Source organism: Epithele typhae, assembly GCF_022376455.1.
Source record: "Epithele typhae strain CBS 203.58 chromosome Unknown BXZ73scaffold_11, whole genome shotgun sequence".
NCBI lineage: Eukaryota > Fungi > Basidiomycota > Agaricomycetes > Polyporales > Epitheliaceae > Epithele > Epithele typhae.
Genome location: NW_025954202.1, coordinates 249733 through 277465, shown reverse-complemented (window position 1 = coordinate 277465; position 27733 = coordinate 249733). Strand labels below are relative to the sequence as shown.

General features: G+C 61.5%; 10 protein-coding genes across 10 annotated transcripts; 4 read left to right on the top strand and 6 right to left on the bottom strand.

Moving 5' to 3' along the window:
* Positions 1-632: 632 nt before the first annotated feature.
* BXZ73DRAFT_99291 (uncharacterized protein) lies at positions 633-1859 on the bottom strand (the record flags this gene model as incomplete). Its single annotated transcript, XM_048027959.1, has 2 exons — positions 633-1620; positions 1723-1859. 2 exons carry the CDS (start codon positions 1857-1859, stop codon positions 633-635), a joined length of 1125 nt encoding a protein of 374 aa, XP_047879994.1.
* A 780-nt stretch (positions 1860-2639) lies between these two features.
* Positions 2640-4134, bottom strand: BXZ73DRAFT_43484 (septin; the record flags this gene model as incomplete). Its single annotated transcript, XM_048019156.1, has 4 exons — positions 2640-3215; positions 3270-3736; positions 3942-3993; positions 4081-4134. 4 exons carry the CDS (start codon positions 4132-4134, stop codon positions 2640-2642), a joined length of 1149 nt encoding a protein of 382 aa, XP_047879993.1.
* Positions 4135-5008: 874 nt separating this feature from the next.
* On the bottom strand, positions 5009-5445 carry BXZ73DRAFT_75868 (uncharacterized protein; the record flags this gene model as incomplete). The annotated part of the gene is made up of 3 exons (XM_048022297.1): positions 5009-5052; positions 5110-5147; positions 5201-5445. 3 exons carry the CDS (start codon positions 5443-5445, stop codon positions 5009-5011), a joined length of 327 nt encoding a protein of 108 aa, XP_047879992.1.
* A 1444-nt stretch (positions 5446-6889) lies between these two features.
* Positions 6890-8233, top strand: BXZ73DRAFT_43549 (hydrophobin; the record flags this gene model as incomplete). Its single annotated transcript, XM_048019169.1, has 3 exons — positions 6890-7059; positions 8098-8135; positions 8190-8233. Coding segments are annotated over 3 exons (252 nt in total), but the record flags the coding sequence as incomplete, so codon positions are not given.
* A 1360-nt stretch (positions 8234-9593) lies between these two features.
* On the bottom strand, positions 9594-10058 carry BXZ73DRAFT_43357 (uncharacterized protein; the record flags this gene model as incomplete). Its single annotated transcript, XM_048019131.1, has 2 exons — positions 9594-9672; positions 9736-10058. 2 exons carry the CDS (start codon positions 10056-10058, stop codon positions 9594-9596), a joined length of 402 nt encoding a protein of 133 aa, XP_047879990.1.
* A 1372-nt stretch (positions 10059-11430) lies between these two features.
* On the bottom strand, positions 11431-13467 carry BXZ73DRAFT_43348 (YVTN repeat-like/Quino protein amine dehydrogenase; the record flags this gene model as incomplete). Its single annotated transcript, XM_048019129.1, has 9 exons — positions 11431-11564; positions 11637-12125; positions 12185-12245; positions 12296-12370; positions 12419-12556; positions 12604-12690; positions 12755-12861; positions 12919-12991; positions 13066-13467. The coding sequence occupies 9 exons, from the start codon at positions 13465-13467 to the stop codon at positions 11431-11433; spliced, it is 1566 nt and encodes a 521-aa protein (XP_047879989.1).
* A 1055-nt stretch (positions 13468-14522) lies between these two features.
* On the bottom strand, positions 14523-15284 carry BXZ73DRAFT_43460 (uncharacterized protein; the record flags this gene model as incomplete). The annotated part of the gene is made up of 3 exons (XM_048019151.1): positions 14523-14893; positions 14948-15050; positions 15114-15284. 3 exons carry the CDS (start codon positions 15282-15284, stop codon positions 14523-14525), a joined length of 645 nt encoding a protein of 214 aa, XP_047879988.1.
* A 212-nt stretch (positions 15285-15496) lies between these two features.
* On the top strand, positions 15497-16154 carry BXZ73DRAFT_99283 (histone-fold-containing protein; the record flags this gene model as incomplete). Its single annotated transcript, XM_048027958.1, has 6 exons — positions 15497-15534; positions 15621-15681; positions 15763-15858; positions 15922-15936; positions 15999-16028; positions 16083-16154. 6 exons carry the CDS (start codon positions 15497-15499, stop codon positions 16152-16154), a joined length of 312 nt encoding a protein of 103 aa, XP_047879987.1.
* A 330-nt stretch (positions 16155-16484) lies between these two features.
* Positions 16485-17570, top strand: BXZ73DRAFT_88894 (S-adenosyl-L-methionine-dependent methyltransferase; the record flags this gene model as incomplete). Its single annotated transcript, XM_048025109.1, has 2 exons — positions 16485-17350; positions 17411-17570. 2 exons carry the CDS (start codon positions 16485-16487, stop codon positions 17568-17570), a joined length of 1026 nt encoding a protein of 341 aa, XP_047879986.1.
* A 235-nt stretch (positions 17571-17805) lies between these two features.
* BXZ73DRAFT_43603 (uncharacterized protein) lies at positions 17806-27702 on the top strand (the record flags this gene model as incomplete). Its single annotated transcript, XM_048019178.1, has 15 exons — positions 17806-18315; positions 18371-18477; positions 19026-19116; positions 19173-19339; positions 19391-19433; positions 19488-20260; positions 20312-20741; positions 20793-22720; positions 22771-23458; positions 23518-23639; positions 23699-23771; positions 23831-26662; positions 26718-27327; positions 27385-27537; positions 27587-27702. The coding sequence occupies 15 exons, from the start codon at positions 17806-17808 to the stop codon at positions 27700-27702; spliced, it is 8643 nt and encodes a 2880-aa protein (XP_047879985.1).
* Between the last annotated feature and the right edge of the window lie 31 nt (positions 27703-27733).

Sequence of the window (27733 nt, the reverse complement as noted above, 5' to 3'; positions counted from 1 at the left end):
CGGGTCGCTTCCGTGCGCCACGAGCCGGGGCATCTCGTCCCGGGCGCGTGCGCTGTTCTTTGGAGGTGCACCACGGCGGTCACGCAGCGGAGAGGTGGGTGCGCAGAGGGGCGGCCGAGGGGGAGACGGATGAAGTGGCGGGCTGGGTGGAGCGGAAGAGACGAACGGCGTCGGGTGCGCTGAGTCTGAGCAAGAGACGGGCGATTGAGAGGCGGAGGTCAAAAGGCGGGCGCACGCGTTTTAGCCACTCGCCAGAGCACTGTGTGCAGTGTGGTCGCGTGGGCGGCGGTAGAGTAGAAAGATGTGGCCGCGTCTCGCCAGACAAAGGGTGGCCCAGCTTCGCGAGAGAACAAGCAACGGACTTCAGGCGGTGGAGACCGAGTCGGGTGGCGGGCGTCGGGGAGGGGGTTCAGAGGCAAGAAAGAAGAGCGAAGGCGACCGCGTCGCGCCGCGTGTGACTTGCTCAGGCGCCTCTCGTTCTGCCGGCCTCCTTGTCCTCTGCCTCGTGTCTGCTCGAACACCACCAGCTGGCTCGCAAGCACGATCTATCCGATGCGTGATGTCTATGCTTGTACAGGATCATATACACGAGCACACCGAACGCGTAACCGACAGAAGAAAGCCCATCGCACTCACGCCTCTTCCCTCTTCGCCTCCAGCACGTCCGTCCACACCATCTTGGACCCCTCGCCCGACTTCGCCGCCATGGGGTGGAACTCCGTCTCCGCAGTCGGCGGCTCAAACCCGCTCGGGTGCGCGACCGTCCCGTCCTCGAGCACGACCTCGACCGGAATCTTCTCCTCCCGGTGCCGCATATCCGCGGTGATGAGGCCCTCGTGGAGGTCGTGCATCATCCCGAGCTCGCCCTCGGCCGCCTTGCGCCCGACGTAGAACTCGGGCACGACCCCATCCGGGTCGTCCGCCTTGAGCGACGCCGGGGGCACCCACAGCGTCGAGGGGTCCGTCCCGGCTGCGGAAAGGGCGTCGACCGCGGTGAGCCCGGCGTTCTCCCCCAGCGCGAGGTCCTCCTTCAGCTTACGCTCGATCCACACCTGCTCCGTCTCCGCGCACGCCTCGATCGGCTCCGCGCCCAGCTGCCCGACGAACTCCCGCTCGTCCCACGCCTGCCTCACCCCCTCCTCCGAGGCGACCTTGGCCGCGACCGGGTGGAAGTCCGTCTCCGCCGTCGGCGGCGCGAACCCGCTCGGGTGCTCGACCGAGCCGTCGGGCAGGCGGACCTCGACCGGCATCTTCTCCTCGCGCGCGCGCGTGCCCGCGGCGAGCCCGTCGGCGAGGATCCCCGCGTTGAGCTCCGCCATCAGCCCGCCCTCCTGCTCCTTGCGCTCCGAGATCGACGCCCGCTGCTTCTTGCGCTCGAGGTAGTACGTCGGCACCACGTCCTCCTCCGCGTCCTGCGACGGCCGCGGCGGCCGGCTCCACGACGACGCGGGGATGTCCTCCCGGCGCCGCTGCGACGCGCTGCGCTCCTCGGCCTCGTTCTGGAACACCGGGGACGTGTGCAGGCTGCGCACGGTCTTGAACTCCTGTCGGAGCGACGCGAGCGCGAGCGGGACCGCGGGGGACGAGTTCGAGGACGAGCGCCTGGACGCGAAGTGGAGGCTGTAATCAATGCAGGGTGAGCACAGACCGAGCGGGCGGGGCTCGCTGCTTGTCGACAGGAAACGCGAGGACGAGGTGGCGGACGAGCGACAAGGGACGTACCTCTGCGATCCACGGCGGGAGAGGCTGTCGTCTGGAGTGTGGGTGCCCGAGCTAAGGCGTCGGGCGGAAACCTTGGAGGCAGTTTGGGTTTGGCCAGGAATGGCGCGGGCGAGGGCAGACGCTGCGGGGCGCGACATAGGGGTAATCTCGGGGTGGTAAGTAAGAAGTGGGGAGTGCGTAGGAGTCGGCGGTGAGTGAGGACGGGCGATGAGACGGGTCACAGCGCACGCAGGCGGTGGGGCGAGGAGAGAAAGAGGGCAGACGACGGGCGGCGGCGGGGGTATATAACGAGGCGTGCCACCGTCGCTGCTTCCACTCCACAGACGTCACTTGCACCCCGGTACCCCGGTCCGTTACGTCTCGTCTGCACCACCCCCAATCCATCCACTTTCCTGGTCCTTCCATCCGGCCCATCGTTGTCCAACGGTCGCACGAAATGCAGCATGCACCCCAATCCCACAGGAATGGCAGAAAAGAAGAGCGGCCACCTTCTGGGGTGCCGCGACCCTCCTTCGCTCGGCACGACACCCTTAAGCGCACCTCCAGCCCTGCCGGCCGAGGGCTTGCCGCTCGGCCTGCTCGCACTCGCCCCAGCGTTCACGTTCATCAACACACGCCATTATCCATTACTATAGAACCATCGGCAACGAACAATCCAAACGGTCCACACTACAGCCAGACCGGGGGTGCAAACGGGGAACGACCGGCAGGCATCCAACGCAAGGTGCGGGGGCGTGAAAAGCGAAGAGGATGGACAAGGAACACAACGAGTGACGAGGAGAAGGGACGAGGGAGATCACAGGGCACAAGCGAGCGGCAGTAGGGTCGGAACGGGTATCATCGTACGGTCAACACTTTTGGGATCGAGGGAGAGAGACATCACGGCTGAGCTCGACGCCGCCGCCGCCGCCGCCGCCTCACCGCCTGTTCGAGCCGCGGTAGCCGACCTGGAGGTTGTCGAGCTCGGCCTCGAGCGCCTTGATGGCCGAATGCGCCATCTCGAGGTCCTTGTTCAGCCGGTCCCGCTCCGCGATCAGGTGCTGCTCCCACTGCCGGAACCGCGCCTCCTCCGCCTTGACCTGCTCCGTGAACCGCTTCCGGAGCGCCTCCTCCTCCTCCTTGAACTTCGGGTTCTCGAACTTGCGCGGCTTCTGCTCCCCCCACTTCCGCGTCTCCATCTGCGCCCCCCGGTACGCCTCGTAGTGCATCTCCTCCGTCGTCGAGATCAGGTCGAGCATGTACGTCCGGATCAGCAGCGACCGCAGCTTCCGGAAGTCGCAGTGGTTCTCGTTCTCCACCTCCGCCACCCCCCACAGGTACTCGCGACCCTTGACCGTCCGCCCGTCCTGGGTCTGCACGTCCTCCGTCGAGCCGATGATCGAGAACGGCATCGCCTCCGCGAGGACCCGCGCGTGCTCCGCGCTGACCTCGTCGTCCGACTCGATCGGCGGCTGGTAGATGCGGATGCCCTGGGCCTGGATGACCTGACGAATCTGCAGTGTCCTGTCAGCGTCCAAGTCGCGCCCGAAAAGCCTAGATATACGCACGCGCTGCTTGAACGTGTACAGGTCGTTCTGGGTGAGCGTGTCCGCCTTGGCGACGACGGGGATCAGGTTCACGCGCGTCCCGAGACGCTTCATGATCTCGATGTCGAGCGGCTTCAGCGTGTGGCCAGTGGGGCGGATGAAGTACAAGCACGCGTGCACGCGCAGGTCCGTCTTCTCCTTGCGCTCCGGCTGCTGCTCCTGGCGCATGTACGCCTCGTGCTGGTCGTCGATGAAGTCCACGATCGGCGCCCACGAGTCCCGGTTGTTGACGTAGTCCCCGAAGCCGGGGGTGTCGATCACGGTGAGCTTCGTCTTGAACATCTTCTCCTCGAGCTCCGCCTTGATGATCTCGACCTCGGTCAGCTTGTCGAGCTGCTTCGTGTGCCGCTTCGTGTAGCTCTTCGGGGACGAGAGCTCGGTCGAGAAGAGGGTGTTGATCAGCGTCGTCTTTCCGAGCCCGGACTCGCCTGGAGACGAACACGAACGTACAGTCAGCACCGGAGCGTGAGCGAAAATCTGCGTTGGGCGGGGCGGTGTAGGCGAACACGACGTTCCCATGGACGCGACGACGAACGAGGACACACATCGAGGGCAGCAGGATGACGGACAGCGTGGCACACCGCCCTGCGCGACCCCACCTGCCCGCCAACAATAGCACAACGAGCGACTCACCGACGACCATGACGGTGAAGTGCGTGCCGCGCTTCGCGACAATCTTGTGCCTCTGTGCACCAAAGCGACAAACGGACGGTCAGTCCCCACTCGAACCCCCCTCGCCCACGGACGCGCGCTGGCGCCCGAGACGACGCACCTGGTTGGGGAGGTTGGCGATACCGATGCCGTCAGAGAACGTGGGGGCGGCCATGGTGGAGCGTTTGGGAGAGGAGCGGGGGTGCGCGTAAAGAGAGAGAGAGAAAGGGGAGAACGGGGACGGAGGCGGAGGACGCGACCGAGCGACGGGCTCGTCCAAAATGCAGTCGCCAGCTCGGCCTTCCCAGGATTTGGCGCTGTTTGGCCCCCGTGGCGGTCGCGACCGCGCTAGCTCCGGCGCTTCGGAATGGATGCCTCGAGATCTTCCCCGCACAAGAGATGAAAGGTAGAACATACCCTGCCTGAGCTGGTGTTGGACTCATGGTCTTCTACACAGGCTACCATAGGGTGGTATGTTTGGACCGATTGCTCATACCATCTGTACTTTGCCAACTCCGAATAGCGATTCACTCTCTTGCCCAGCTATATCTGGATGGCACTGGCTTTAATTGGCATTGACACGGAAGCTCTGGCACTTCTTACTCCATGCTCTCAGAGCGTGCCGTGAAGATTGGTGACTCTCAAGTCCTCGACTCGGTACTGAAGGTTACACGTACGCGCACTCATCGCTCGCTCCCAAGAACACTCATCATATAGCACGGGCGCGATCGTAAAGACCCCTCGAGGCCGACTTGCTCATACCTAGGACGATCTCGCTCCAATGCACGCGCAAAAGGTGGTTCAAACGTGTATTACCTCCACTCCGACGTGGATCTTACATCTCCCTCCTAGAAAACAATTGTACACCGAGACGGGCTGTGGAATACGAAGACAAGAGCCGCGTCCAGCCAAGCGAGAAGAAAGAAAGTAGCGATGTGGGATGGGCGTCCGAGCACCCGACATGTTCTATGCCGGCAGGGGTGAGTGCTCGCGAACACGGCAGGGGCGCGAGACGAGCACTGACGATAGATGCGCTCGCGCAACGACACCTAGAGGATGATGGGTATGGGCGAGCAGCCGACGCTGAAGCCGCCTGGAGAAGCACGTCATCAGCGACCGCCGTCGAGTCGGCGAAGCAAGCGAGGCGTACCGTAGTGGTTGCCGTTGCAGCACACGGGCATCGCGTTGCTGTCGCGCACGTCGCGTCAGCGTCACCGAGGACAAAGCAGGAGAGGACGAACCAGCTGATACCGCCGCCGACGGTGACGGGGTTGATGGGGTCGCAGGCGAGGCCGACATTATCGGCGGCGTCGAGGTTGAGCTTGAGGGCGTCGAGGATGGAGGAGACGCGGTCGGAGCGGGCCGACTCGACCGAGTTGCAGCAGCGGAGGGAGCTGGTGGAGCACTGCGAGTTGGACTGGCTCGGCGCGGCGGAGACGGCGATGGCGAAGGCGAGGGCGAGGGCGGCAAAGGTCGAGGAGCGCATGGTGAGACGTAAGGGGGTAGTGGTGGGAGGTGGAGGGCGTCGGGTGTAAGGTGTCTTGAGGGGCTTGGGTGCGTCAATGGATGGACGACGAGGGTTTATGAGGCGGTGAGTGGGGCGGAGCTCTTCACCGACGCCAAAGCTAATGGCCCTTCACGGGCAGGAAGAGCGGGATGGACGAGCACGGGCCACGCTTTCGATGGCACGCAGGCGGGCAATCGAGGCAGACATGTTCACAGCTCGGTAAAGCGGACGAGTGATTCGAAAGGCAGGAGGGGGCGGAGACATGGCTGGAGTCGGTCGTCGCCAGCAGCTCTCCGTTCGATCGAGGCCCGGGCTGCTTCCCTACTGACTTCGTCGATGAGCTCAGAGCATCTACCAAGGTGCATGATTAGAGCCAGCTAAGGACGGCGATCGACGCCGAGAAGGCCGCCCCAAGCTTGGTCGCGCACTGTTCGAGCCCGAGCCCAGCTCTGTCACCGTCTCAACCTGCAAGCTGCTCCGGATCCCGCGACGTGTCGGCTCCAGGCCTGTTTCTCTGCGCTCTATAAGATGGTCCAGGTCGAGAGTCGCTCTGTTCACCGCTGTCCACTCTCTCAGCGCCACTCTCTCCCAGCAGTTCACGATGCGTCTCACCACCACCCTCCTCGCCATCTTGGCCACACTCACCTTCGTTTCCTCCTCCCCACTCCCCGTTCCCTGCGACACCGACGAGCCCGCCCCGATGTCATGGCCCATCTCCGCCCCCACCTCGGTCCCTCCCGTGGCCCCCGTCGCTCCGACGTCCTCCGATGACTGCGACCAGTCCACGACCGAAGCTGCCTCTTGGTCGGACCCGACCCCGCCTGCGACGGTGACGACCTCGGACGAATGCACCGACTCCGACCCCGCCCCAACCTCGGCCTGGCATTCGTCGACGTCGGCCTGGGGCTCATCGACGGTCACCTTCACTGTCCCAGCGCTCCCGACGTCCCAGCCCATCGTGCCCACGACCACCGACGACTGCGAGTCAGACACGGACGTGCCCACTTTCTCGCTGCCTTCCATCCCGCTTCCTACCACGTCTGTCGGCGCGCCCGGCTGGTCCCGGACGTGGACTGAAGCAGCGCCCACCGTCTCGTCTTCTTCGACCGTCGCTCCTTCGCCGCCTGCCATCCCGGTCTCCTCGCACTGGTCCGCCCCCGCGGCCCCGACGTCCTCCGACGACTGCTCCGAGACCACCTCCGAGCACCCTTGGACGTCGTCCGAGCACACGCCGACCACGTCCCACCTGCCGACGCCGACGTCCTCCACCCCCACCGTTGACCCAACGTCGGTCTCGAAGCCCTCCGGCCACAGCCTGTCCATCCACTCCCACCCCTCCAAGCCCACTCCACCCCCCGTCGGCGCGCCTCCTCCTCCGGTCGCCCCTCCCGCCACTGGCCCAGTCCCAGCACCCGTCGGCAAGTGCAACACCGGCAGCCTCCAGTGCTGCCAGACCACCGTCGACAACGACACCATCCAGGGCCAGCAGACCATCGCCGGCCTCCTCGGCGTCGCTCTCGACGGCATAACAGGCCTCGTCGGCCTCCAGTGCGCGCCCATCGGCGTCATCGCCATCGAGAGCGGCAACGCTTGGTCAGTCACGCACCCCACAACCCTCGACGCCTTTTTCTCACTTTTCCTGCAGCTCCGCCAAGCCCGTGTGCTGCGAGAGCGTCGCAGAGAGTACGTGTCTCCGCCGTCGCACTCGTACTTCCCTCGCTCACTTACTCGCACCAGATGGTCTCGTCAACATTGGCTGCGTGCCGATCGTGCTCTAAAGACTCCCGGGCGGATGCCGTCTTGTTGTACTTGTCTTTGTGTAATGTTGTTCTCCGTTTTGAAGTATGTCACTCTGTATCCGAGCGTAACCCAATATACCCCGACCGCATCGTCTTCTAGAACGCCTGCGCCCGCCCCACAGTCACTGACGTGCAGCCCTCCAACGTCCTTCACACCGCGCGCGAGCACACACATAAGTAGCCTCGCCTCCCGTCAAGCCCAAACCCCTCTCGCTCTTGCCTCCGCCCCCACCGTCTACGCCGCCCCCCGCCCCACTCACGATGCGCCCTGCCCTCATCCTCGCCACCCTCGCCTGCGCGCTCGCCGCGTCCGCCGGCCCCGCCCTCGACCCCCGCTGCGACGCCGAGACCGGCCACGATCACCCCCACCCCCGCCCAACGCACACGCACACGCGCGCGCCCACCCGCACGAGCACACGCCGCCCGCGCGCAACCGCGACGCGCACCGTCACCGTCTTCGGCCGCCCCCCGCCCCGCTCGACGCGCACCGTCACCGTCACCGCCGCCGCGCGCACCCTTACGCGCACCGCGACGTTCACCGCCGCCGCCGCAACGATCACCGCGGTTGCGCCCGGGGAGGGCGGGGCCGGCCGCGGCGAGTGCAGCACGGGCCCGGTGCAGTGCTGCGACCGCGTCGAGGAGGCGTCCGGCAGCGCGCACATGCAGGGCATCCTCGCCGCGCTCGGCGTCGACCTCGGGAGCGCGCTGGGCCTCGCGGGCTCGTCGTGCTCCCCGCTCGACCTCGGGGCTCTCGGGGGTGGCGTTGAGTGGTGCGTTTCTACCTTTTGCTCGTCCTCGGACGTTTATCGCTGACGCGGACCGCGGCCCACAGCAACCAGACGCCGATCTGCTGCAACAACAACACGTACCGTGAGTGCCGTCGCGCCGAATGACTCGACTTGGGGGACTCACACCATGTCGCAGAGGGGCTGATCAACATCGGCTGCGTGCCCATCATCATCCACTGAAGCAGGCCGCAGGACGCGCGCCCGCAAGCTGCCAGTCACACTTGAAGAACTCTAGTGAGCGAAGCTCGCAGCGTTACCTGCTCTGCATGCTGACCCGCCCCGCCAGTCGTCTGCACGCCGCTCCTTTGACTCTATCACACACATACATCGCTATCCGACCGACGTTCGCTTTCTGCCTTCTACCGTACTTAGCACTAGCACTTTGTACTCGTTTTCCGGTCCGACGCGGGGCGCTGAGGGAGAGTCCGTCTGGGCGACGACACGACGCATACACGGACCGTCCTGGCGAGAAATGAAATCAGAAATGGGGCCTGTAGTAGCACGCGCGGGGACCACATACTATCGTTGTTTGCGCCTCACACTGTTTGTCTCGTTTGCCTCGCTCTCGTGAACGCGCGGAGCACACGAACGTCAAGATGGCATTTCCGCGGAGCGCATACATGCACACGTCGCTTTATTATTGTTATTATTTTCAGACTATCCCAACATGTCACAGAGGCCATGCACACGTCGCTGGCCGAGGCCAGTCGCAGAGGCGGCCGTCGATACGCACGCGCTCGCCGTTGTTCTAAATCTCGTTCTGGCTCATGTTCTCGTTCATAACGAATATTTCCACATCTTCGCCCGCGCCTCGACCCTCAATCTACCTCTCCTCCCCCTCAGCCCTTACGCCCTTGGCCCTGCACTCAAAGCTCGCCCGGGAGGCCCACGCCCACGTCTTCCGCGGCGGGAGCGGGCTCGCGCTTGAGGCCGCCGGGGAGCGAGATCGGGAGGGACGTCGGGATGCTGATCGGCAGGCTCGTCGGGATCGAGGTGGGGAGGGACGTCGGGATCGAAGTCGCCGAGGACGTTGACGAGGACGAGGACGGGGTCGCTGAGGACGAGGACGCGGAGGAACTGCTGCCGGTGATGGGGAGGCTCGTCGGGATGCTGATCGGCAAGCTCGTCAGGATCGAGACGGGCAGGGACGTCGGGATCGAGACCAGGAGGGACGTGGGGATGGAAACCGGGAGGGATGTCGGGATCGAGATGGGCAGCGTGCCCGACGCCGAGGAGGAGGCGGAGGAGGAGGAGGAGCTCGCGAGCGGCAGGGAGATGGGCAGGGATGTCGGGAGCGAGATCGAGAGCGGGGTCGACGAGGTCGCGGTCGCCGACGAGCTCTGGTCGGTGATGGGGGGCGAGATGGGGAGCGAGATGGGCAAGGACGTGGGCAGAGTCGTGGGGATGGAGACGGGCAAGGACGTGGGGATAGAGACCGGAAGCGTTGTGGGCAAAGTGGGCAGGATGGCGTTCGTGACCGGCTCGCAGCCCTCCGCAAGGACACCGCCTGTGCGCGCACACAGAACCGAAGGTCAGATCTTCATATCCCGTCGACCGAGACGAGTGTCCACCCACCGAGGAGCACCTCCTGGCAGCACACCGGCGTCCCGCCCTGCAAGCTGCGCAAACAAACCGTCCCATCAGCGCCCACATCCTGCCCTCTCCGCGCAAAAAAAACGCACCACTGGTTCCCGACGATGTCCAGGGCCGTCGCCGACGAGCACGTCACCCCCGCAAGCGGGCCCAGCGTCGGCACCGGCACCGGCACCGTCACGCCCGAGAGGAGCGTCGTGAAGCTCGCGGGGAGCACCGGGAGCGACACCGTCTGCTGGCAGCACTCGACGCTCGCGAGGCACGACGCGACCGGCAGCGTCGTGATGTCCGCCCCGGGCGTCGCCGTGTCCCGCCGCGCGCGCGGCGCGGGGGTGATGACTGCGAGGGGGGTGGCGGCGGCAAGGACTGTGCAGGCGCAGGCGAGGAGCACGGGGAGCTTGAGCGTGACCATGCTGGCTTGTTGCTTGAGCTTGAGATTTAGTGCTGAGTGCTGAGTGCTGAGTACTAGTGCTGGTGCTGGTGCCGGAGACTCGAGGCCTGGGGAGGAGACACCGCCCGTGACGGTGTTTATATGTCGCGCGGGAGGTGCAACCGCAATCCTTGACGAGGGCCCGAAACAGCACGAACGTCGTCATCGCTCCCACCGCACGGGAGCACCTCCTCGGCATGTGCCTTGAAGTGCGGGATCCAAAAAGCGCAGCACGGGTCCCTTCGCCGTCCAGGCTGAATGGCGCGCGCACGCCGCGCAGACCACGGCCAACGCCGAGCACGACGTGCCGTACCAGGGGGCCGCTGCCTATCGCGTGCGATCGATGAGACCCCGCGTGCAGCACGGGAGACGGAAGACGCACGAAGGTGATGCGCTTTCAATTGCGAGACGTCGCGTCGGATGGCTAACGGGGGCCGTGGTGCCTTGCGCGACCGGATCGCCAGCCGCCAGTGGGACAGGGCGGCCACAGCGAGGGAGGGGCGGATTCCGGGCTTCATTTCGGAGCGGCGGGAGTGCGCCGCTGAGCTTCGAGACGTCCGCGGAGTTGTCGAGGACCATGGGACGAATATGAATACGAATGTCGAGGACATTCGGGAAGGGAGCAGCGTGACAGATGCTCTCATGGCGAAGGAGGATACAGGCAACCCGTTTGTCGTCTTCGTGGGAGCCTGGATCCGCGAGTGCCATAGGGACTTTCGTCGGGACGACGTGAAGGACCTAGCGCGCGGTTTGTTGCCTCTTGTGCAAGTGCGCGCCTTCAGCTGTTCTTGTGTTGCGTCCATACAAAGACGCGGCCACGTCATCGGCACATGCTTGCAGATGCGCAAGGTTGTTGTCATTCATTTCCGCCACGTTGCATCGGATGCGACGTCTGAGGTCTTCTCTGAGCGGTGATTGAGCGCGCGGGATGATGACGACGAGGGTGTGCAGTGCACGGGACATGCGCTTCTGCAGATTCATCCACGGGTGCGCAGTGAGTCTGGTGGGAGGAGACATCGCTCTGGTCGGACAGCCATTCAGTGTTCAGTGTTGTGTTGACAGTAAGACGTACAAAGCACTCACCGGGACTTGCTACGTTCCGACGGATGCGTTCGCGGGCATGCAAAGAGAAGAGCCGGAGAGCTGTGGGCCCCAAAAGCACCATATGTCTTTCCAGGGCGGCTCTGCACCCGCCACAGCGTTCTCCTTCCCTGCCTCGGCAGTCCTGGGACGTCCTGTGCAAGTCCAGCGCAGCATGGAGGGAAGAGGCAAGAAATATATCGTACACATGCACAGCACCTCCTAGATCGTCTCTGTCGGCCGCATCGATCCGTGGATTCGCGCAGACTCGCGCTCACGGCGTCAGCCCACCGCCGTCGCCCTGCCCGTCCTCCTCGACCTCGAACGCGCAGCAGAACGTCTCGCGGTCGAACAGCACCATCCCCTTCCCGTCGGGCGCCCACGCGACGTCTCGGGTCTCGAACTTTTCTGCGTGCCGCCGTCCCATCCAGCCCGCCGATCAGCGTCCGCCCCACGCGCAAGAGACAGAGACGCACTCACGAGCGGGCACGCCAACGCACTCCGCCACCTCCGCCTCTGCCTCGTCCTCGTCCCGCGCCCCATCCGCGCCAGGCTCGACCACCCACTCGTCGCTCCACAGGTACACGCTCTGGCTCCCGCACGCAACCGCGAGCCGCCCCGCCCGCCCCGGGTCGGGGTTCCACCGCGCCGCGCTCACCGGGCGTTCGTGCAGCAGCACGCTCCGCAGCCGCGGCTTCAGCGGCGCTGGGGGCGACTGCGACTGCGAGAGCGCAGGGTCGTCGCGGCGCGGCAACGGGAAGTCGTACAGGAGCACGGCGACGGGCGCGGACGCCGAGCGGACGAGGAGGAGCGTGCCAGAGGTGTTGAACCCGATCTGCGTTGTCCCCGAGCCCGTACGCGAGGAGGTTGTCGAGCTCCCGGATTGTGCGGAGGGTGTGGGGCGGGTTCCCTTTGCGCGTGTTTGAGATGCACTGGTGGGGAGGATGTATGGTGATTGTATGCGCTCGTCTGGATTTCAGGGTGGGCGTGAGGGGCAAGAATGTGAACAGTTGAACGGCCAAACGTACAAGACAGAAAGCCTCGCCCGTGTGTCGCCTCTAGCCATGCTGACGGCTCCTTCCAGACATGCTACGTTCAAAGTGAGCAGAGCTGCAATGGCAGTAAGATTATGCACGCACCACACCGGCAGGTATTCGAGTGGGAAGATCAAGAGTTGCCATTGAATTCCAAGTGAGGCTTTCGAGGATGTAGACCTGTGATCACGCGTCAGAACAACATACTCTTGATAGAAAACAACATACCTTGTCGTCATGCCCCGCGACAGCCAGAAAAAGCCCGGAAGGATGCCATGATACCATTCGAATGCCGAACCCTGGATCTGGCTCAGGGCAGAACGATCCGACAACACTCCCCGCAAGCGTCACAATGTACAGCTTGTACTGGGACATTGTCAGCATAGGCTCGAAAAACGATGGGGTGTGCGCACCTCTAGGGGCCCTTCCCACACGGCCAGGTAGTTGCCTGTCGGGGAAAGCGAAACGGAGGCGAGCGAGCTTGTGGGGAGGGGAAAGTGCTGGGCATCCATCCAAGAGACATCACGGTCTGTCCCACGCTGCACTCACAGACGGGCGACGCACCCGAACCATGCGGTACGCTTCGCCGGCGTCGTACACACCCAAGGTGTCTTTGGACTTGTGGCGCTCCGCGAGGACAAAGTATCGCGCATCGTTGCGGAACGCGTACCCTTCGACCTCGCTCAGCCAAAACCTCCACATAAAACGACACGGAGAAGGCGACTCACCTCGGTCAGGGTGGATCGGGTACTGCACATACGTCGCCGCGCCCGTCACGAGCGACCACATCGTCACCCTCAGCTGCCCGCCGCAGCCAAACCCATCATCAACCGTCAGCCCTCCCCCGCACAGAACGCCGAAAACGAACCGCTCACACCCCACTCGGAGAAGCAGAGCACCGTGCGCCCGTCCGGGGCCCACTCCGCCTTGACGAGCCCCTCGCTGCCGGCGTCGATCCGCGCGGTCCACGCCTCGTCCCGGAGCTTGAAGACCTGGACGACGCCCGCGCGCGCGCACGCGCCGAGCACGTACTCGGAGTCGCACGACCACCCCGCGTGCGTGATCCACCCGTGCGCGTCCTTCTCGCGCTCCTTGTCCCGCGGGAGCGCCGCCGCGGTCGGCGACGGGGTGGGGTCGACGAGCCAGGTGCGGGCGATCTGAAACGAGTCTGAGCGGCGGACGACGAGGCGGTCTTGCACGGCAGTGAGGAGGAAGTGGGTGCCGGGGCTGAATGCAACAAGCGAGGCGGTCTGGCGGTAGATCTCTGTGAAGTCCATCCCGGTACCGATGGGGATGGGGGAGGAGAGATGGAGAGACGCTGGAAGGACGCGTCGCGCGACAAGACCGCGTTGAAACCGCGCGCCCATCGCGAGCAGGACGGCGTCAATGACGGAACTTCGTTTCTTTGAATATTTACAGGGGAAGACGGGCATAATTCGGACAACGAGATACATAATGAATACCCAATGGCTCAGTGAGATTTCCCTGCACGCGACAGACCGTTCATGGACTGGATCCGCCATCAGGACTGGTGCTGAACCTGGTGTGAATATCAGAACCAACTTACGCATACAAAATCAAAACCCACGTACTGAGCTGCCTGGTTGTCTGGAAGTTGGGTCCTCAGCGTTGCCCGAGCCGGACATCGTTTCCTGCAGATCGCCACCATGTCAGAACTAGGCTTACGGCGTCCACATTTGTGACTTACACCCTAGTCCTGAGCAGTACTTGCTTGACAACAGAGGCTCCTCAAGATGGAAGTGTGCGGTCGCAAGGAGGAATAAGGCGAGAAACTGTGCGCGCGGATGCACCGGCGCCGTCATCGTGTCTGTGCGCCCCATGAGCGAGAGGACCGAACGAATGTTAGGAAGGCTGAGACGTTGGGAGAGAAGGAACCTCCATATTATTATAAGTCTCAATCGACCCGAGGAGACCGTCGGTCATTCTCATGGTATGCATGAGTACCGCGTGGAAAGAAGGGTCGGCAGTTCGACCGGCCATCGGGCTAGGGCGGTGGGAGTGGACATGAGAAACTTTGTCCACTTCATCGCCGTCATTGGACATGAGACCGAGACCGGTCTCGTTGCGCCCATCCTTTGTGTGGGGGCGGTAGTCGCACCCCGAACGTCAAGTGTCCGCACATACAGGTATCGCCCGCGGAAATATCGCCACGTTTCTGTGTCCGGCGCGTCCAGGAGAAGATCGTCTCAGGGGAGTCATTGAACAAGGAGATACCGTACAACATGATCGAAGAATCGACTGGAAAGAGTATAAGCAACAAACCACAGGAAGAACTGGACAAGACTTGAAGAACGGCGTAACATGATCCTGGTCATCCTTCGGATGTATCCATTGCCACCGACGCAGAGTCCCCGACATCACGCACCGCGTCTGGCTCTGCATTTGGCTCGTCCACCTCGTCCACCTCCTGGCGCGCCTTTGCCTGCGCTCTCGTCAACCCTCTCCCGCGTTTCCGTCCACCACGCCCCCTCCGAGAGGGACCCGCACTCCCAGCCATGACCCGTTTCATTTGACTCTGGACCTTCTTTGCCGTGTTGCTAGACTTGGCCTCGGTCGTCGGGGGTCCCGCTGCGGGCGCGTCGCTGCTGCTTTTGGGCTTGAGTTCCACTTCTCGAAAGCGAATGCGCTTCTCCGTGATCGCTACATGCGCAAGGGCCCTTTTACTCCTGTCCGCGCCGTCTTCTACGCGCGCGAGATTCAACTTGATGCGCATACATCATGAAGAAAGCAGCTTACCGGCTGATTCCGCGAAGAGCAGCTCGGTGCCCAGGAGGGAAACGTGCTGTCCCTTGAGCATTGTCCCAGAAAGCTGGAGAAAGGGGGTCGGGGAGTCTAGCCCCTGGTGTCACGCGCCCTGCGTATTTGAGCCCGACGCAGAGCGACACGATGGAAGAGCACTCACGATGAGTCTGTAGGCTGAGGAGCTCGGGACGAGGGTGGGCTCGATGGATCCGAGGTCGAGGGTGACATATTCGACCTCTTCTTCTACTTCCCCGTCGACATCTTCATAGTCCCCATCCGGTCCAAACGCGTCGACGTGGTTGTATCCGGGCAGGAGTGTGCTTTGAGACATATCGACCGAAGAGAGGACGACAAAGGGCCAGATCTCCGCTCGGCCGGGCCGCGGGAGACTAGGCGGGCGTCTGGATGGGATCGGTGGCGGGGCAGGGGAGCAGAGCCTCGCATCCGCGGCGTGCTTGTCTTCTTACCACCACCACTCTCTCCGTCGGCCACTCCGCCGCGCTTCTCCCCCCATCTTCACTCACTCAACACCCTCTCACAACAATGTCTGGACGTGGCAAGGGTGGAAAGGGTCTCGGCAAGTACGTCTCCTCCCTGCTCGTCCTCCTACCTCCCGACGTCCACCCCATGCCCCCGCGTCGTGCTCATGTCTTCCTCCGTCCCTAAGGGGTGGCGCCAAGCGTCACCGCAAGATTCTTCGTGACAACATCCAGGGTATCACTAAGCCGGTGGGTCGTCCTCTCATCTCTTGCGTCCCCTACTGTCTTCCGAGCCTTCCGTTGACTGTCTGCGCAAACGCACGTTCTCAGGCCATCCGTCGTCTCGCTCGTCGTGGGGGTGTCAAGCGTATCTCCGGTCTCATCTACGAGGAGACCCGTGGTGTCCTCAAGATTTTCCTTGAGAACGTATGTGACCATATTCCTCGTCCCATTGTGCTCGACTGACCCTCCTTGTCCTGCGCTCTTCAGGTTATCCGTGACTCCGTATGTCCCGTTAATACGAACCGTGGTACTGCATCCATGCTGACTGAGCTGTTCGCATGCAGGTCACGTACACTGAGCACGCCAAGAGGCACGTTCCCAGTCTTTATCCTTCCTCTCTATACTGACGCGAAGTCTTCTGCAGGAAGACCGTCACGGCTCTCGACGTCGTTTACGCCCTCAAGCGCTCCGGCCGTACTCTCTACGGCTTCGGTGCCTGATCACATTCATCGCGTCCAGCGCTGCGGTAGCCATGGTTCAGACAGCCACTGCCCTCAATGGCTGTTCACCTGACGCAGTCACTTGGAGATATCTGCTCCGGATATTATGTACTATTACTACGAGAATGAGTATGCAGAATATGTGTCGTTTATATCTTGTCATTTTCCGCCTGGTCCTTCGAAGACGGCCAAAGTGCCTATGCTATCAGAGGAGACCGCTTGGTCGTATCGCAAGACCAGTCACGCTCATTAAACCGGAGACGCCCAGCCACAACCGCGTCGCGCGCCCAGCGACCAGGCGCTTGTTCCACTGCCTTCTTGCTGGCCGCCATGGCCCTCCGCCCCTCCCTCCCCGTTCTCTCCTCCAACGTGGCCTCCTCATCGCGCGCGTGGCTTGCGCGTCAAGCACGAGACCCGTATGTGAAGGCGCGCCTTGCAGCGCCCCAGAACTACCGCTCGCGCTCCGCGTTCAAGCTGCTCGAACTAGACAAGAAGTACAACCTCCTCGCGCACCGCGACGTTCGCACCGTCGTCGACCTTGGCGCTGCGCCCGGAGGGTGGAGCCAAGTGGCCGCGGCACAACTGGGATGGGGCGATCGTATGGAGAAGGGGGCAATGGGCAGCGGCGCGGGCGTCCTCCCCGCGGTCGGGCGACCACCAAAGAAGCACGCGAAGGTCAAGCAGTCCAAGCGGAGAGGCAAGGGCCGAGAGCAGCTCCAGCAGCTCGGGGAAGATGGCGCGGAGGCGGGCGAGGTGAGCGACCACGACGACGCCTGGCACGCGGTCCCCGTCGCGTCCGCGCCCGAGGTGGACTACACCGACCTGCTCGCGAACGACGGCTTCCCGCTCTCGCTCGACCCCGACCCCGCCTCCGTCGCAGAACCGCCCGCAGGGCGGGGACAGGTCATCGCGGTCGACCTGCTCCCGATGGACGGCCTGCGCGGGGTGCGCACGCTCCAGGCAGACTTCCTCTCTCAGCGCGCGGACGCGCTCATCTCGGCGCTGCTCCCGCCGGGCGACGGCGCGGGCGGCGGGCGCGTGGACGTCGTGCTGTCGGACATGGCGGCGAACTTCACCGGGAACGCGACGGCGGACATGGAGGCGGGCGTGCAGATCTGCGAGAGCGTGTTCGAGTTCGCGCGCCGGCACCTGCGGTCGGCGGAGAGCGTGCGGCGGACGAAGGGCGGGGTGCTCGTGTGCGTCGTCTACTTGCTTGGGGGTTTTGTTGTTCTGACCGCCGGTGTATTGGCTGCTAGGTTGAAGCATTTCATGGACCGGACGTCGATGAGTTTCCGACGGCAATTCCTGGATCCCAACTTCAATGTCGTGGAGTTCGCAAAACCTCCGTCGAGCAGAGCGGAGTCTCGCGAAGGATACTGGGTGTGCATGGGATGGAAGGGCAACCCTGGATCATGAGGCCTGAGGCTCTTGTCTAGGATAGTTGTGTTTCCTGTTGCATTCGAGACAATACATAATAATACTATTTCGTACAATATACATCCTCTGGTGTGAGCAGAGCAGCGAGCGGGGCACGTGCCGGTTACCGCCGCACTCGCCGCGGGATTGCCCGAGACGCGGGCGGACGGTGACAAGCACGCGTCGAGCGACGGCCAGCTCTCCTTCCACGTCCACCTATCCACCCGCCGCCACCATGTTCGCCGCCTCTGCACGCTCAGCAGCCCTCTCCGCTGGTCCCGGACGCCGCGCGGCGAGCACCATCGCGTCAAAGTACTCCAGCGCCGTCTTCTCCGCCGCGCTCAAGGCGTCCCCCCAGACCCTCAACAAGGTCCAGACGGAGCTCAACGCCATCCATGCCGCCGTCAAGGCCACGCCCGAGCTTGCGACGTTCGTCAACAACCCCACGCTCTCTACCAAGGACCGCGCCGCCGGCCTCCCCAAGCTCTTCACCGCCGCTGGCAAGGAGCCCGTGTCGGACGTGACGAAAAACCTCTTCCTCGTCCTCTCCGAGAACGGCCGGCTCGTTGAGACCGAGGGCGTCATCGAGGGCTTCAACGAGCTCGTCGCCGCCCACAAGGGCGAGCTCACCGTCACCATCACCTCCGCCACTGCCCTCCCGCGCGACGTCCAGACTCGGCTAGAAACCCTTCTCAAGCAGTCACAGGCGGCGCAGGCGGCCAAGACCCTCAAGATCACGAACAAGGTGCGTCCTCTGCTCTTGCTTCGCGAGTGCTGCCTCCGACGCGTCGTCCTGCCAGATCAACCCTTCCGTGCTCGGTGGTGTCATCGTCGACTTTGGCGACAAGACCATCGACCTCAGCGTTGTCTCCAGGGTGAACAAGCTCAACTCCCTCCTCTCCCGTACGTTGCAAGCCCTCGGGTGCGCTGAGCTGTGCTGACAGTTCGTTACAGAGTCGGTATGAGGGGCTGGACGGTTCGAGGCTCCTGGGGTGCTACAGGTTGGCTGCTAAACAGAAGTACATGTGACGTTTGCACGCTGTCAAATGGATAGATGAGGCGGCCTCCTGTGCGCTTTCCCCGTTTCCTATGCGAGCGACGCGGTCAGCGCGGAGGTCTTGTTGGAGGTGATTGTGCGCGTGGGATGTACCGCCTAGTTGGTGCCTGCTGAACGATGAGTAGGGTGCTTGGAAGGGCTGTGCACAAGGCGAGAAGCGCAGAGGTGTGTGTCATTCACGGGTGGAGAGAACCCCTTTGTTGATGGGGGCGCAGTGTGCTGCGGTATGTGTCCCAAGTACCACCAAGTGCCAAACTGTATCGCCTGCGATCCATTGGCTTTGTCCAGGTCCTTTATACAGGCCAGCCTTAAAACTTGAGCTCTCACGCTCCTCTCTTCCCCCCAGATACCACCTTCGTCATGGCTGGCTTTGGGGAACTGGTTGACCTAACCGCAAGCCTCGCGTCAGTGCTACGCCGCTATCCCTTTGGAATAGGGTTGCTCCGAGAAATACTACAGAACTCAGACGATGCGGGAGCGACAAAACAGGTACGCACTTCGGACTATCTTCTCGAGCGCTGAAATGAACCCCGGGCGGTGACTAGATTTTTGTGCTCGACGCACAACACCACCCGACCGACACTCTCCTCCGCTCCGCATTGAGCCATCTGCAAGGCCCTGCCTTGCTCGCATTCAATGATACCGTATTCAAGGACAAAGACTGGGAGGGTATCAGGACAGTCAGCCAGTCCTCGAAGAAGGATGAAGACGAGTTCGTGTCCTTTCACAACTAACTGACTTGCTCACTAATGCCATGTACTAGGAAAATAGGAAAACACGGCTTGGGCTCCCGAGCCTATTACCACGTGAGTTCTCGCCACCGTTTCACCTTACGCCTCTTCAACTTCGTTGCCTTGCAGCTCACCGACAATCCCCAATATCTGTCGGGCGACGCGCTCGTCGTCTTCGACCCCCACCGCTGGGCGTTCGAAGAAGGCGGCTGGCGAGACACGCTCTCGGAGCTCGCCGCTCATTACCCCCACCAATTGGAACCTTTCCAGCTGGAATCGTTCCGGAATTTTGGGCGTATGGACGACACTTTCCCGGGCACTGTGGTTCGACTCGCTCTCAGATCGCCCAGCTCCAACAGCAGGATCGGTACAAAGGCGCCAAGCGTCAAAGATCTCCGGGACCTCCTGCAGACCTTCATTCGCGAAGAGCTACACCTCGCCTTGCTCTTCCTCTCCCACCTCCAGTCGATAGAGGTGCACGAGATTGACTCCAAAGGGCAGTTTCACGTGCTCGCTACCGCCAACAAGGTCACTACCTCGGTCGCCCAAAATCTCAGTTGCGCATCAATTCAAGTTTCTGAGGGGACGCGCTCCTCAACATCTGAGTGGTACATCATCCGAACCACCGGTCCACCCCACGAATGCGAGCAACTGCTCGCAGAGGCCCTTGACGACTCTCCAGTATACGTTGCGGAAGAACTCAAACGAGAGAAGCTCCGTCCGGACGTCGCGCTCGCCTTCAATGCCACGACGTCATCCATCGAAGGGCGTCTATTCACTTTCCTCCCGCTCCCGCTCCGTACCTCCTTTCCTTGTCACATTCATGGCATATTCTCCTTGACGGACTCACGCCAAAACTTGCGAAACCCGTCGGAGACTATTCTGGCTGGGACGGCAGACGAGTGAGTATCCATTTTCGCTATTTCGATATCCATCTGACTCGTCGCGCGCAGGCTCGCGGTGGCATGGAACCGACTGCTGTTCAACACCTTCGTGCCCCGTGCCTGGCTGGCTTTTCTCGAAGCGGCCGTCAGTCGGGAACTCCCTCTCGATCTCTATAGCTTCATGCCGCCTTTGCAAGACACTCACACGAGCGGTGATGCTGCGTACTGGTCGGGTCAGCTTGACAGCGTGCTGCGGTTGGCCCTGGAGAAGCGTGCGGCCATCTGGTCCGAAGTGTCTGGGTCCCCATCCCGCTCGCCCCGAAACATATCCCTCGACAACGCGCTCATCGCATCCCCTCAAGATGGCGACGTTGAAGTGCGAACGCTGGCCGCCGCCGGCGTGTCTCTCATCAAACCCCCGGCCAATGTCTACACCGCCCTCAAATCTCGTCTCGAATATCGCCTGCTCTCACCCAACACTGCGCGGAATGCCCTCTTGGTGAGACCTTTTAATGCTACTTTCATTATTCTCGTGCTGATGAGTGAGCAGACTTGTAGAAATGGTCTACAAGCTCTCGATCAGAGCGAGAGGGATGTCATCATCAACTTCTTACTCCAATCCAACGATTTGACACAGCTCGTCGACATCCCCATCATCCCTCTAGTATCAGGTCGTTTCACCGACCTCCGAGGGCGCTCGCGGGGCTCGCCAATCCACGTCTTGTTCGACGCTCAAGATGAAGAGATCTTCGGACAGTTCGACTCCGATGCCATTGCCCTCGATCGACTTCCGCCCAAGGCCAAGAAGCTCTTGATCGAGAACGGCGCGCGCCTCGTCAACGTCAACAAGCTCAACAAAGCCCAGACGCTGCAGTACGTCAGAGCGGCGCAGAAGCAGTCTGGGACGTGGGCTTGGTCGACCACTCGGGATTGGTTCGCGCTGTTCTGGACATGGATAGCGGACTGCTCGTTCTCTGGGGAGCTCGTCACCGGAATCAAAACCATCCCCACGCTCCCAACTACCTCTGGCCGTCTTCGCTGCACGGGCGACGTAGATGTGTTCGTTAATTCCATCGATCTGTCACAATCGCGCCGGAATGTACTCTCTAGTTGTGGCATCACCTTCCTCGATCCCGCCGTATCGTCCCCCTTTCTCCTGGGTCACTGTCCCAAGCTCGTCAAATACGCCAGCTCGCCAGGAGATCTATTGGACGCTTGGCACGCCGCGCCCCTCCAGAACGTCCCGGGTGATATCGCCGATGCACTGAGGAGCCATCTCGCTGAGATCTTACGAAGGAGCTCCGTCCGGCTCTCCCAGCCACAGAAGACTGCACTTCGGAATCTCCCCATCCACCCCATCTTGACCTCGTCCAACCACACTGTGATGTCTCCGCTGAGTGCAAGTCGCGCTCTGTACTGCATCACTCGCCCAGCCGGGCTACCTTTCCCACTCCCTCACCTCCCGGATGGCATCTTTGTACATGCATCGACGGACGAGCAGCGTTTGTTGGAGGAGATTGACTACCAATCAGCTACCCACCCCCTGTCGGAACGACAGGTCTTTGATCTCGCCGTCGAGCACATGGAACAGCAGACTCCGGAGGTCCACCGTGACGTTCTCCGATACGTATCCGACCACCGCCGCCCCCTCCTCAATACCGTTGAAAGTAGGCTGAAGGCAGCGTCGATCGTACGCGTCGGAATCAACGGTGCTCTTACGCTCCCACCACAAGAGATCGTTGATCCGAGCTCTGCCCTCAATTCCAACTACCCTCCTCTCAACCGCGATGCAGAGCCATTCCTCGGTGCCCCCGTTAACGTTCGAATCACGGAGCTACTTTCGAGCCTCCGCCTCCTCAAACGGGACGTCGACGCGGACTTCATTTCCGACCGCATCCAGCAAATCGCCTCTCTTCCTTCGGACTCGACAGTTGCTCACTATGCTGCACGCTCCCTTCTCGCATCGCTGGACAAGAGCCGATACGACTGCACAGACGTAAAGTACGACCACCAGGCTGCGTGGATTCCCACCTCACAGGGCTTGAAGCGACCAAGCGAGTCGCGCGACACGTCGAAAGCTACGCTCTACAACAGTGTCTTGCACATTCTCGATCTTCACCTTCACTCAGAGTCACTCCGGACCTTACTTGGCTGGAACCAGCCCGTTCCCTTGGAGGTCATTATGCAGCAGTTCCGGCACATCGTGTCAACAACCACGGAAGAACGATACTACTTCGATCTCGTATGTGAATTTGGTCGACGCTACATGGGGCTCTCGTCTGTGCAGTTAGACGCCCTCCGGCAGGAAGCGCAAGACAAGGCATGGGTTCTGATCGAAGGCGGAAAGATGGTAGTGCCTCCAGCGCACGCACATTTCGATGACATCGTTCGGCTGCCTGGGTTTGCGCGCGTGTCTATGGAGATCGTCAACCGTGACGGAGTGCGGCAGTTCCTGCAGACCATGGGATGTTCAAATAGGTGAGACAACTCATTGTATGTAAGGAGACATCCTCTAATTTGTCGCCTAGACCCACAAACTCGACCATAAGCGCAGCGATCCGCAGGCTGGAACCGGAAGCAAACCAGAACGCCGTGTCCCACTGCATCGCTCTTCTCGCGGCGCTTGATTTCAGCGCTGTGGACCAATCAATGCGCGAAAGTCTCCGGGCCCCGGGAAACGATGGTCGTCTCCATCCCCTCTCGCTGCTCACCTACAATGATCGCAGGTCTGGTGCCCATCTTTACCAGTTTCCGGAGGAGTGCATTCTAGTGCACCAAGAAGTACCCAGAAAACTTTGCCAAGACCTACAAATACCTTCTCTCACATCGCTCAATCTTGGGCAGGCTCTGGACCTTGGATTCGAAGATATGCGGATGGAGGAGGACATCACCACACGCATCTCGAATGTCCTGCGTTCGTACACCATCGAGCAAGCATTCGGCGAATTCCTCGCGAACGCGGCTGACGCGGGAGCCAGGCAATTCGATGTCATGTTGGACGACGACTCTCGACGTCGCGCGGCTCCATCAGCCCTGGTTTGCGAGGACCTCGCGCCGTACTTCGCCTCTCACGCCCTGGTTGTGCACAACGACGCTCTCTTCACCGAGAATGACATTCGCGGGATCTGCCGCATTGGCCGTGGAGGGAAGGATGATGACTCCGCGTCCATTGGACGGTTTGGTTTGGGTGCTTTGTCGTTCTATCACTTCTCCGAGGTATGCTTATCACGGGTATATGCTCTTGATCTCCGATGGCACTCATATATGCGGTATAGCTGGCGATGATCTTGTCGGGGAAGTACCTGGTACTTCTGGAACCTGGCGGACAAACGATCCCTGAAGATGACCAAGGCCGTAGCCGGAACGCGCTTATTGTGGGAATAAATAACATTCGGGGGTAGGTCTATCTGGTGATATCATGACCGATACTCGATGCTGACCGGTCGTATGCCTTAGCCTTTTCCCTGGTCATCTTCAAGTCTTCGAAGGTCTGTTCGGCTACTGCGCAGGCGACGATTTCTACGACGGGGTACGCTTCAGTCGGCAACCTCGTGGACATAGCTCATGCAATTACAAATCAATCTTCAGACACTCATACGGCTTCCACTCAGGACTGGGGATCAAGCGCGAAAGAGTTCTCTCTCCAAGCACGCCGTGTCAAGCATTGAAGTGGTGTCTTTGATGCAAGCATACAGGTCGACTGCGGCTCAGTCACTCTTCTTCATCGATGTGGATAAAGTCTCTGCGTACGATCGCGGTTCAGATCGACCCTCGGCCCAGCTGTGGTCCATCAAAGCCCATCGCAAACGCACTAACCAGTACCCCGCACAATATGACCTTCGTCATGTCGACCTCACCGAGACCCTTCGCTCAAGCGGCTTCTCCTACCCGGTCCCAGTCCCCCATACGTCAACTTCCAAGTGGAGGGTGGTTGAACGCAACATAGACCCTAACGCGCTCCCCGACTGGATACCCTCTATCGTCGCCAAGTATCGCTTGAAGCGTCTCAGCGTCGCGCTTGCCGCTCGTATTGCTCCAGCAGATTCCCCGAACTCCGACGCACACTCTTTCTTTTCGTCCCTTCCACTTCCTGTGCCAACCGCACTACCGGTTCATATCCATGCCTCTTTCGTCTTGGCTGACGACAGGCGCAACATTCGATGGGATGGGGATGGCTCGATGAACGAAGAGTCCAAATTCAACCGCTGGCTCCTCACTTCACAACTGCCGGACCTCTACATTTACCTCCTGGAAGTCTTCGCGCAGGGAGATCCAACTGTTCACAGCCCCTGGCCATTCATCCGGCGGGAAGGCCATGATCCCCTCTCTCTGGCGATTACAGAGAGCATATATCGCGACGACTGTTTGGGTTCGACGACGCGAAAGATTTTCCGTAGCGTCACGGGCAAGACTTTAGGCCCCTCACAGATTTTCGTCCGTGGTCCAAGCCAACCAACCGTCGTCAATGCAGTGTTGGAATCCCTCCGGCCCGACGACCTCGTGGGGCTTCCGGCTCTCGTCCTCTCGAAGGTTCGCACCCTGAATGCAATCAAGAAGACAGACACACGTTATGTGTGCAGCCTTGCTAGAAGGAAGTCCGATATATTCCTTGAGCACTGCAGCCTTGAAAGCGACGTGGTCAAGACGGTCAATGAACTGCTCACCTACTTCCTCGAGCCTACCCGTAACAACGACTCAGCAGGCCCCCTTACAGTACAAGAGCTCATCGGCCTTCCACTTCTCCCTCTCGCCGACGGGTCACTAGGCGTTCTTCGGCCTTCGACTCATGTCGACGGAGTGGTTTACGCGTCCTCCTGGGGGGTACATACCCCCTGGCCGCTCTTTCCCGCCAAATCCTTCGTGGCTCCCGGGCTCAAGTACGACAACCTCGTGGGTGACCCCAAATCGAACGTCAAGGCTTTCGACGGCGCAGCTGTAGTCTCTCTTTTGAAGAAAAGCCCTCATATTGCAGATTCAGCCATCCAGACTGTCTCCGAAGCGGCCCAACGGTGGATCTTGGATTTCTGGGCCACTTATGATTCCGGGTGGTTCCCCGGTCCGGAGCTTGAGCACATCGCGCAATTCGCGCTCATCCCCACGGCGAAGGAGCGAGTCTTCGTATCACTTCAACGAGCACGGTCTCTCCCAACCATAGGCCAGCCCCCGACATATACACTCTATGCACGCCTTTTGCAGCAGCGCGCCGCATCGGAGGCGCAATGGATGGCAGAGCGGCTGGTCGCGCTGGGGGCAAACGTCATCCATGAACCGGAGGATCGCAACCACAAGGCTATTCTCCCCCACAAGCTGCGTACCGAATTGAAAGACGTTGCTTTCAGTTTCAAACGGGTCGTGGATGTTCTGAATCACATAGGTTTATCCGCCCTCCGAAGCAGACTTGCGAGCTGGCCTGACGACGATCTAAATCGGTTTTCGGCGTGGCTCCAGACCGCTCTCGAGACCTCCGTCGTCGGTGTCGGTGGTGGCCCTTCCACCTCCATCCTAGCCAGTCTTCCAATGTGGAAAGTGTACCGCGCTGATCGATGGGAACGATGTCCTCCGAAGGCTCTGACTGACTCCAGCGTTGGTGTGCTTCCCATGATCACGGGAGTCACAGCCGATCGTCTGCAGGAAGTCGTCACTTTCTTGGGCAAATCCCGCTTCCCCTTCTTCGTCCACTTGAACGCCTTTACGATCAGCGTCTTCAAGCCGCACGTCATCCCGATGTCGATCTCGGAATTCTGCTCAAGCCTCAAGTTTCCTGACAATCTCGACAATGCTTCATTCTCCATATACTCTTATATTCTAAACATCATCCTAGCGACTCCGGACTCCGGCAACTCGGGCGTAGCTCTCTTGGCTCCGTGCAAAACCCTCCGCATGGTGCAGATATCATCGCTGTACCAGCACGACATCCCGGAGTTTCTCGCGGCGTTCAATCATCGACCGCATTATTTCCTTCACGCCAAGCTGCACTCCAAGGAGCCCCAACTTGTTTCCAGGTTTGGCCTACAGAAAGAGAAATCGCTTGACACGTTCGAAGAGTGTCTCAAAGCAATCGACGAGGATTTCGACAACAGCGACACTGCTGACCGGAATCGTTCTATGGTCGTATACCGTTGGTATTGCAACCAGGTGCCCCTCCTGGCCTCCTCTCAAGGGTCCAACTGGTGGCGCCGCCTCGACAGGTACGCTTTTGTCCCACGCCGAGGAGACCAGCGCCGGGTGGGTGGGTCAACGACATTCCGAGTCGAAGATTTCGCAACCCCGCTCCCGCTACTGGTGCGGCCAACCCAGGTGGTCCGCGACGAGTATGCGTCTGTGGCATGGACACAGCGCGCGCTCTTCCCCACGAGTGTGGACACGGGGCGACTGTTTCTGGCCGACCAGTCTCTCGGAGTACCAACCTCGTCCGAAGTGGTAAGTCCCTCTGTGGCTCTCTTGTTTTGTATCCCTGTTTACGCGGCGGCCGCAGGTGGAACATCTTCGCGTTCTGGCCCTCAGTGTATCCCCGTCTTTCCCTCGCGGCAACAAGGACCTGCTCGCGGATCTCAAAGCGACGTACGCATTCCTCGCCACCCTAACAGGACTCGCCGACCTCCTCCACCCGCACCGCGACGAGCCGCTTTTCCTCAATGTGGCCGATCCCGAACGCGACCCTTGGGTCTTTGTGCCCGCCACGCTCCTCACGCTCAACGTCCCCGACGACGGCGACTACCGCGAGGCCCGCGCGTTCCTCCAACCCTTCCGCGCGCTCCTCGTCGCCGCTGGCGCGTACGAGATTCGCCGTGTCACCGCACCAGCGCTGGCGCCTCCTACCCCTGCAGACGACGCGCTCTCCCTGCTCCGCGCCGGCTTCGACGGGCTCCGCACCCAGCGCATCCTCACCGACGTCGTCTTCCGCGCGCCCGACGGCGAAGGCGGGGAGGTGTGGGCGCACCGCGCGCTACTCGCGAGCGCGAGCGAGCACTTCTACGACCAATTCGCGAGCGGCTTCACCGAGGGCGGCCCCGCTTCTGCGCAGGACCCGATCGTCGTTCTCGTCGAGAACGCGCAGGAGCTACAGTGCACACGGCTGATCATCGGTGCGTCCATTGTGCTCAGTCGGGGTGCATCATCATGACCGTTGGACAACCTTGCAGAGTACATCTACACCGGACATCTGGGAAAGTCGGAGGGGATGTCCACGCAGCTCGCGCTGATGCACCTCGCACACCGACGGCAGGTTCCGCAGGTCCAGGTGCACGCAGAGGTCCTGCTCGTCGAGCACATCCAACCGGGGACGTATCTGCAGCGTGAGTCTACCTGACTTCGCGCGGGAGCCCGTACTCACCACTATTCCAGTCCGTCAAGATGCCACCGCAGTCGAAGGAAAGACGCTCCTGGGCAAGATCGACGAGTTTGAGCAAACGAACGCAGTAGCGCTTGGCCAGATGGCGAGCTTCGCGTTTCCCACTTAGCCAGCAGAAGAATGACGCGATCGAGGTGCTG